Source organism: Triticum aestivum, chromosome 2B (assembly GCF_018294505.1).
Source record: "Triticum aestivum cultivar Chinese Spring chromosome 2B, IWGSC CS RefSeq v2.1, whole genome shotgun sequence".
Classification (NCBI taxonomy): Eukaryota; Viridiplantae; Streptophyta; class Magnoliopsida; order Poales; family Poaceae; genus Triticum; species Triticum aestivum.
In genome coordinates this window covers 12486370-12496467 of record NC_057798.1, presented here as the reverse complement: position 1 = coordinate 12496467, position 10098 = coordinate 12486370, and the positions used below count along the sequence as shown (strand labels likewise).

The 10098-nt window shown below is 42.6% G+C and overlaps 1 protein-coding gene across 1 annotated transcript; it reads right to left on the bottom strand.

Moving 5' to 3' along the window:
• Positions 1-4015: 4015 nt before the first annotated feature.
• Positions 4016-6375, bottom strand: LOC123039941 (bisdemethoxycurcumin synthase). Its single transcript, XM_044462918.1, has 3 exons — positions 6243-6375; positions 5316-5522; positions 4016-5220 (listed from the first exon to the last, which is right to left on the bottom strand). The coding sequence occupies exons 2-3, from the start codon at positions 5503-5505 to the stop codon at positions 4226-4228; spliced, it is 1185 nt and encodes a 394-aa protein (XP_044318853.1). The 5' UTR covers positions 5506-5522; positions 6243-6375; the 3' UTR covers positions 4016-4225.
• Positions 6376-10098: the final 3723 nt, after the last annotated feature.

Sequence of the window (10098 nt, the reverse complement as noted above, 5' to 3'; positions counted from 1 at the left end):
CTTAGCTGCTCCATTGGATGTTCTAGGTGCATTGAATCCCCTTGCTACATTTGGAGGTGCTGGTGAAGACTTGGCTAGTCCTCTTGAAACTGTTGATGTTGAACCTCTTGGAGGTGCAGGTGAAGACTTGGCTACCACTGCTATTTTTCTGTTCTTCTTTGCTTTAGGAGGAAGTGGTGGAGCAGATGAGGCTAGGATGTTTGAAGTTTGGTGTTGATGTGGTGGTAGTGGGGGTGAGTTCTGTGGAGGTGGATGTGTAGCACTTGAGGAACCCATGAAAATTTGTCTATTCTCCTACATGCCCAAATTAAAACAGTTAGTAATTAGACCACACCAAAAAATAATGATACAAACAATGCAAACTTTGAAATCACCTAGTGTAAGTTCTTTCTCATCTCAAGACTTGTTTTCAGAGGTTTCCCAAAGTATTTATATCTATGGCCTTGTAGACCACAATTGCTGCATGTAATTGTTCCCATCTTCCTTGTGTCCTGTGGTGCAGGCACCTCAAATTGGCCCTTCCTCCTAGCTGTCTGTTTCTTGTCTGGTTTTTCTTTGAACACTGGGGGCTCAATATCCTTGGTATGGGTGTCAGGCCAGAATTCAGGACCAGGGATAGGGTACACAATGTCTTTGTATGCTTCAATATATAGTGGCTTTAAAAAAATTCATGGACAAAGTCCTCTGGGTGCATATGAAGCTTGCTCTAAGAGAAGGCTCACTTGCTTTGGAAAGCCACTTAGTAGTAAACTTTGTGTTTTTTGCTGATGCTGGACAAGTGTGCTCCATGTTACACTTCTTAATGCAAAAAGTTCTTTCATGAGCTATCCTGGAGGCACACATGTAAAATTCACATCCATGCTCTCTCTGTGAACACTTGGCTTCTTCAGGAGGTATGGTAGTTCAACTTCATATTCTTCTTCCTCATCACCAATGCCTAAATCACCAGCAAAACAAAACTCATCCGCTTCAGGAAACCAATCTTGAATTTGTTTATGCTCTACCTCATTGTGACATCTGCTAGCTGGACCAGGATTCTTCACATGTTTCACAACAACAGTTAATTCCAATGATCTATCCTCTTCAGAGGAACACTCTATTTCCATTTGAACAACTTCAACACTCCCATCTGAATGACCTAAATCATCAGAACATAATTCAGACACTTCAGTGTCTCCTTCAAAGTGGTTCAAATCTGCCTCTCTTTGAATCCCGCTCCTCTCAAGCTGAGCCTTTCTATCATTTATCTGATTCTGAAGCTCAGATTGTTCCACTACCTTTTTCACATTGCAACTCTCTTGAGTGTTCATGTAATTCTCATTAGCATGTGTACTACTTGCAGGCTGAACATCTTTCACAACTTTTATGTTCACAAACGTGACATGATGATAAACCTCCAACATTTCCTGAACACTAGCTTCATAACCTAAATACTTTACTCTTTCATATCCAATTTCCTCCTCCTTCACATAGTACATGTAATCACTCTCCCCATGCCCTTCACTAGCAATGAGTGATTGCAGAGTAAGAAAAGAAATATTTCCCTCATATATACCCCTTTTCACAGGGTTTCTTCCATTGAAATGAAACCATATGTCCCACTTCTGGTCAGCCAAACTGCATAAATAAGTGCTCATGAATTGAACAAAAATTAACACAACCACAAGTGCAATACATTTTACTACACATGTTCAATAAACAGAAACAAACACATCTTACTAATTTGCCAGATTCAAGCAGCTAACCAAAGGCCTTTCAGGCAAAAGAAAACATGTTCAGTTAAACATATGATATTTCCATACCTGCAACCCACGGAACACCTAGGCGCCGGTGATTACTGGACGAGCGGTGCCACCGGCTGCTGCAAGGCTGCCTGCGTCGCATAACTAGTGCTCCCCAACCAGTTATTGACGTCAGAGAAAGAGCCTACACCGTCCAAACTTGTACCACCACCGCCGCCGTCGCCGTCGCTGTCGCCCATATCACCTATGCCCCCATCCGAAATCATCGACGCCATGGCGGCCACCACCCAGGTCAGAGAGAGGGAGAGCTAAGCGAGGAGGGAGAGATGTACCGTGAGAGGGGAATGGATGGCTCGGATCTTGACTGACCTGACCGATAGCCGCATCCTGACCGCAAACACGCCGTTAACGACCATTAACGCGTGGCCGTCCACGGTTGGCCACGGTGGCATCTGATTTGTGGGCCCAACCGATCAGATTCGTGCTTGGAGTGGGCGAAGCGGGCGGTTCTCCAACATGGTAGTTTTTTGCCGCAGGTTAGTGAAAAGGTGGTAGTTTTTGGCACAAATTTGTAAAGTGGTAGTTTCTGGGCACGTTTCCATGAAATGTGGTAATTTTTGGTTAAACAATGAGTTGAGTCCGGCTGGGACTTGTGCCTGGCTATCTAGTTGTGTTGGTAGAAGCTATACCTGTAGGACACGGTCAACTAGGTTAGCCGTGTCCGTGACGTACTGGTTTAGGTCTGGTTTGAGGTCTGGTTTAGGTATGATTTGATGTGATCGATCCTGAGGGCGAAGTTTCAACAATTGGTATCATAGGAAGGTTCGAGGATTGAAGCCGTGCTTGTCCCGGGATGGCGACCCTACTAGCAGCTCCGGGCGGGCGATGGAGTCGTTGGTGTACCGATGAGGAGGGGCAGGCGATACAGTCGCTAGGTGGTGCAGCGACATGGACGAGCTAGCGATAGTCATTCAGCAAAGCGATGATGAGAAGACGATGAGGGTGCTGTCGCAAGCAAGTCGACGGGTGATTGCCATTCGGCGAAAAAATAAAAGACGACGATGATGTAGTGGCCATCGTCGCAAGAAGGGAGAACTTACGGTCTGGTAAGTTGCACCACCGGAGGCAATCGACGTGACAAGATGAACAAATGGCCGTCTGCGTGTCTCGTTGAGTGAAGAGTCGGATGTTTGGATTAGGGGATCATTGTTGGAATAATCCAAACATAGATGAGTTAGTGGATGTACCGTGTACGTTGGATGTATGGCAAAGGTATGTCTGGTTAGGATTAGCATTAGCATAGTGATCAACGGTGCGTGTAATTAGATTAGAAAAATCAATAAGTTGGGTCCAGCTGGGACTTGTGCCTGGCTATCTAGTTGTGTTGCTAGAAGTTGTGCGTGTAGGACACGATCCAGTAGGTTATCTGTATCCATGACTTACTGGTTTAGGTCTGGTTTGGAGTGGGCTTGCTAGCCAGGTCATTGCTTGCCAGTTATGAGAAAAACAGTAAAGCGATGAAAGAGGCACGACACTTGTCTTTGCCAAAAGTTTTGGTGCGTGTGTGTCCGTCGTGATTTGATGTGATCGATCCCGAGGGCGAAGCTCCAGCAAGTATATCATTTTTTTTATCAAAGTAGCACGTTCAAGTTTTTTTAGTGGCGTGTGTGGAATACTGTCAGTAAAAAGCTGTTACATTAGGTAACTGGATTGTAAACGTCTACTCGATAATGTACGGAAATCTATATATGTTAAACCAGGAACATGGAATTACATGGTCTGAACTGAACTTTCACAATTCCATGATTGAATTGTTCCACAATTTGTGTTGCCATTGTGTTATTTGGGTATATCTTACCACGTGAAATTATGAAAGTTCGGTTCAGACACTGTGATTCCATTTACCTGATTTAACATAGGAGCATATAGTTTGCTTACTTATTAATGTGTGGGTAAATACTACTATCTCTATCTGGGTTTTGAAGGTGGACACGGTTTATTACTTCACCTATTTGACTAGCAAAATGTGTGTTATATATCAAAATATATCATTACTTGATTCAACGTCAAACGATGCTTCTAATATACTCTCTCCCTCCGGAATTAACTATTGCAGAAATGAGTGTATCTATACACTAAACGGATGTTGTACACACATTTTGTTAGTCAAACTGAAAAACCAAAAAATCTGTGCCCACTTTACAAACCCAGATGGAGGAACTAGCATGCATAGTGCAGTGGAGAAATAAATCATGTGAGCAATACTTTTACACTGTCTTGCAATATAGATTCATTAATGGCTGTCAAAATCAGCACAAACCATAACATCGTACATTATTGGAGGTAGTTGATATTTGATTTGGTAACCATATAGGTTACAGATCCAATCAAAATAACTTTTGGATGAGAACAATTAAAATAGTTGGGCACACAGACTTTAATCTTATTCTCCGCTGCTGCGTACATAGCTTAACGACGAAGCGCTAATTTTTCTTGAGAGCGCCGGTTGCATGGAGCACCATGGTCTCGATAGTGAAGCCTGGTCCAAATCCCACCATGGCCCCCCACTCAGCTTGCTCTCCTTCCTCCTCCATTCGACGCTGTAGCTCATCAAGCACGAAGATCACGGTGGCGCTAAACATGTTCCCAAACTTCTGTACGACAGTTCTGCTCGCCGCTAGCTTCGTGGGCTCCAACTGGAGTGTCTTGTCAAGTTGGTCCAAGATCCCACGGCTGCCAGGGTGCACTGCCCAGAAGAGGTCATTCCATTGGAAGTCCATCTCAAGTGGACCAAACGCTTCCAGAAGACAAGGTTCCATGGTGTCTGCTACCAGTGTGGGCAGTTTGGTGTAAACTTTCCCATGAGTGCCATTGCTCCCCAAGTTCAGGGTGAGCACATTCTCAGTGCTCGGCACGAGGGTCTGAGAGACGGACACCATCTCAAACAGAGGATTCTCGATGGGGTGCATGGGGTCGGCGCCGACGATTACCGCGCCTGCCCCATCACCAAACAACGCATGAGTGATGAGGGTGTCTAAGCAGTCCCCTTCGCCGGGGCTGCAGAAGCCAGAAATGGCAAGCTCCACGCAAGCTACGAGGACGCGTGCCCCACAGTTATTCTCAGCAAGGTCCTTGGCTAGGCGCAAGGCGGAGCAGCCGGCGAAGCAGCCGTTAAGATGGAGCATGGTACGACAGACATCGGCGCGAAGGCCAAGGAGTGAAACCAAGCGTACGTCAGCGCTTGGGGCGCCAGCGTCAGAGTTGGTGCTGACGATAAGGTGGGTGATGTCACTGGCCGGACGGCCCCACTTTGCGATGGCCTTCTTTGCTGCTGCTGCCGCAAGCTCTGGAGCAGCCTTGGCCACGATATCATGCCGAGCCTCACGGGACGGTGACGTGTTGTCCAGCAAGACAGGGTGGGAGTTGAGCAGTTCATCCGTGTGGTAGAAGAAACGATTCTCCGTGCCCGTTAGACCACCTGATATCAGTTTTAGAGATCCAAAAACCCAACAACATAAATCATGTCAGATCATACGTGTCTGCTTAGATATTTCAGTATGTTTGGGTGCTTACATATTATCTTGAATGTGTCTTTATGGTCAGTAAGGTGCTCGCTCTTGGTAACGCGGAAATAATAGTCAGGGTACTCTTCTTGGGACACCTTGTTCGCCGGATTTGCTGTTCCGATAGCCAGCATTGCCGCGGAGCCTTCCGCACGCTGCGCACACCGGATCTCACTAACCTTCGGTGAGCTGCCTGCCATGGTCTCGGTGCAGTAACCTGCTATATATTTCAGTCACTGTACGTTGTGTGCACTAAAAGCTTAGATGTGCCAATAAAGCACTGAAGATGTATCTATCATCTCTAGTAATCATAGAAAAAGTTCAAAAACTCCAAGAAAGAAGCACAATGCATTTTTTTCAATTTCTCAACATGGGTAAACAAAAAAAAAGCCATTTTTTGACGTGAATAAAACAAAGAATATTCCATGCTATCAGTAGCAATGTTAATCACATCTCTAGTATACTAGGACACTTAATTTGTCACTGCACACTATATATAGGGGCATAAAGTAACTTTCTTCTTTTGTTTTTCTTATTGGCAATGGGGAAATGCTTAGCTTGAATTATGGTTAACATTTATTATATTTTGTCTTATTTGATAATACAAAAAATATATATAAGTAAATAGATGTATTTTTTTTTCTAATTTCTTGTTTTTTTGGAAGTTTGGAAAATTTGAATCACCCATTACACACTACAAAGTGTAAGATTGCACTTTTTGAAGGTGTGCATAACAAATGAACTTATTAGTTCGTTTTTCTTGTATGCACATGTTAGGTTATACATAAATCTGTTTTTTCGCAGGAAGGTTATAAAGAGTACAAGGATATTAAGATGGGTGGATGCTAATCCAGAAGCTTAAGAAAAAGTGTGACTTGGATATAAGAAAAGTACAGGCCACTGATGAATAGACATAGACATAGGTTTAGGGACTTACCTTGGTCGTCGACCTGATAAGTCTTAATACACAGGTAGATAAGAGCTTCCACCTGTGTATGGGACAAACTAAGCAGCAGACAACAATTATGCACTGTGTTGTGAGATGGGAGGGATCGAAGGAGGTGCCAAATATTTAAAGGCAGCAGAAGCAGAGCAGGTGGACGGTTGGGGATGCTGATAAGCATGCACCGATGCAGATATACCTCAACGTTGCTCAGTGTCGCCCCTCGCCCAGAAGATAATTCCGATCCGCCGCCTTTCCATCCGCCCGGTTTGAATTTGGTCAACATTTTGAGATGTCCTTCTCATTAGAAAGAAAATACCCTGGATTCAACCTCATGTCTAATTGCCTTGCAATGTTTTTCCAAGTGGTGACAGTATACAGATTCATTTAAGATGCAAAGCATGCACCGATGCATGTATACCTTAATGCTGCTCGGCGTTAGTGGAAGATAAATTATAAATTCTGATCCACCCCCTTTCCATCTTCCCGTTTTCAATTTGGTCAACATTTGGGATTTCCTATCCTTAGAACACAAATCCCCCGCATTTATCCTCTCGCCTATTTGCCTTGCAATGTTTTTCCTAGTGGTGGGAGGATACCCTAACCAACAATGCACAGAAAGCGTTAGCCTCCTTGCTTGAGAGATTTGGAAGGAAATGAATGCTCGTGTTTTCAAGGCCAAGGCAGCGCTGGTGGAGGTTGTTGTGCATATCATCAAGGATGAAACGGCTATCTGGGTCCTAGCTGGTGCGAGGCATTTGGGTAATGCAATGCTACTAGAGTAGCCATTGTATCTGTTATCGCCTAGGCGATTTTGTATTGAACTTCACCCTTCTTGTTAATCAATAAAAATGGCAAGTCTTTTGCCTCGTTTCAAAAAAAAGTATACAAATTCATTTAAGCATGTTGAGACATTCCAACATGGTACCACAACAAAAATAATAAGCAGGCAATGAATCCCCATTGGTTCCACTGAAACGATTAAAATGGCTTGTAAGACACAAGACAAAAACTTAAATGAATGGAACAAATGGAAACACCGTGAAAAACTATACTTAGAGGAAAATTCGACCATTCTAAAAAATGTCCAGAATTGTTCTTTTATACAAACTGTTAAGTGCACTATCAAGATTCGAACCCGCCATCAATGAATATCCTAATGGCTGTGCAATTTGACAATACTAAATGGGAAGAGGTAGTAATCTGGCATGCAAACTGTATTCTAAATATTTTTTGTTATTTGATTTTTTTTAAGAAATGGTCTGTCAGTTCTTTTATATCGGGGTAATCAATACTAATACTCCCTGCATTCCTTTATATAAGGTGTATTTGTTTGGTGCGGTGACCAAGGCACATAATTGAGGAGAATTTTGGACAAAAATACCTTTAACTAATTAGGTAGTTAGATGGTTAATTAGGGGCAACAAAATAACGAGTGGGATAACAAAAGGCAACTGAATCTTGCAGCACCAGATTAAAATCAATCAGTGGGATGGGATAGAGAGAAATGTGAGTGCATGCAATTAGGGAGAGAGATTCTTTTCTACGACCTTCCTACTGGGAACTACGTAGTACTTTTTATCTATGGCATGTAATGGATGGTTGAAGGGCACGCAAGGAAAACTGCATGGAAAAAAGAAATACACCTTACATTATCATTTTTGCTTGGAAAAAACTAATACACCTTTTATTGAACACAGTACAGACGCAAGCGCTCATATACACGCGCATGCACTCACCCCTATAAACGCACACACGCACACCCTACCCTTATGAGCACCTCCGAAAAACTAAGCCGACATATCATCTTGAAATTTACTAAGTCACCGTGGGCACCTCGTCGTCGACGGGAACGTCTCCTCCCACTGAATGCGCATCAACGGATATCCTGAAATAAATCCAGGAATAAATGTGAGCACCAGGACTTGAACCATGGTGGGCTGGGGTACCACAGTCCATCTAACGATCCAACCACACATTGGTTCGCAAAAAAAACTAATACACCTGACATAAATGGAGGGAGTTTTTTTTTAAGAAATAAGAGAATTTGAATACGTACGACAGTACTAGTCCAATCCAAAGTGATGTACAAGGAAGTACAACATTTTTATTATTACAGAAACCAGCAAGCAAATACAAGGGGTACACATATTACTAGGAGCGAGTAAGTCATAAAATAATGCTCAAAGAGCTAACTGGTAAGCAATAACAATATTTGTAACCCTCCAACTTAACATCAAATATTGTTGACTAGATATTTGATCACTCACTTATCAATAAATGTAAAGGAAAAAAGTGCGAAGTAGGAGCAGTTTAATCTTGAATCCATTAATCATTCTCTTCGAAATTATTTCTAACCACTTCTTTTTATTTTTTATGGAAGCAAGAAGAGGGGATTTAGTATTTATTTCACAAGGTTGTATAGCACATCCTATATATGTGTATAAAATAGGAGAAAATATACCCACATGAAATATTTCTAAACGTTTATATCTATTTTTATTTTTAGTATGACTATGTTTTATTTCTAAGAATAAAATCGGGATTATCTATCGAGAGATGGTTTAATGGTTGATAGATCTATTCTGGTAAACACGTATAGTTCTAGAAACTATCGAGGGTTCGAATCCCACACTTTTTCTTATTTAATATGTTCCTTTTTTTTCATTGTTTTCCTTTGTTCTTTCCCTAATATTTCTTTTGTACGTTAGAACGAATTGCTGAGTTAGTTGGAATAACCAAGCCGTTGCACATTTTTTATGAACAAGTATAAATACGAAAATCATTGTTAGGAGGCTTCAGGTAATGAACATGCTAGTGGTTGTGATTTATTGCATTTTCAAAGCTCGTTGTAGTAGCCCTAGTTCTTCCAGCATGCCAATAAGACCTAAAGAAAATAAGAATGCTAGAACAAAATGAGAAGTTGATAACTATTTTGTGGAAAAGAAAAAATTAACTGCATTTATTTTGGAAGCTACATCACCCACATAATATAAATAGCTTAACTAAAGCAAAATCAGTAATATATTCTGTCGAACATCATCCTTTCTATGATTTTCTATTTTTCAATTCACTCAAGTGAGAACTGATTGGGCTCCCTTGACTTAAAGATCCCCCAAACACATAGTTTCCCCCGTCAAAGATAATCTCCTAGGTTGGGTAACACAATAGATATTTAGCTTAACACGTGGTTTGTTGAATGACTCCCACATTAGCTCCAAGATGCTGACGTCTAACTAGAAAAGTAAATGATTCAGTCCACGAAAGTTCTGGCCTGGCGGGTTTATAAAAATCATTAGAATAAGTCGTATTATTAAACTACACAAGTAGGTATAAGCAATCTACATTCAACCAATCAATAATTGTGTACTCTAGAACTAACGGGCCAATAGCTCCTGTGCGACACATTTGAGGTGAATTGGCTTGAGTGCGACGTTGTTCGAACGAATGGCTGTGGTGCGACACATTTGAGCAGGTAAATAGCCCACGCACGGCATGGCTGTTAAACTGAACTGATGCCCTCGTAAGCTGTTGAGGGCTGGACCCACCACTTATCCACGTAAGCGCTGGACACACCACTTATCCACCTAAGCGTGGGACCCACCACTTGTCTACTCGCGGGACCCACCTCCTCGCAGCTAGAAGAGACGAGCGCCCGTGCCCGTCCGCCCGCCGCCGCCCATTCATCCCCTTTCCCCAATCTTTCTCTTCTCCGGCGACCTAGCGCAAATGTCTACCTCCTCCGCCACGCAATCAAAATGGCGACAGTATGGACCAGTGCTGCTAACAAGGTGCCCTGAATGCCCACGCCCAAACCCTCTTAAACGGTTGGTCACTAAAAGGGATGACA

What these genes read in the sequence shown, in the direction of transcription:
- LOC123039941 (XM_044462918.1), bottom strand. Translation starts at nt 5,505, where the DNA reads ATGGCAGGCAGCTCACCGAAGGTTAGTGAGATCCGGTGTGCGCAGCGT. An exon ending in AGACACATTCAAGATAATAT is followed by an intron (nt 5,221 to 5,315) that starts GTAAGCACCCAA and finishes AACTGATATCAG; the next exon opens with GTGGTCTAACGGGCACGGAG.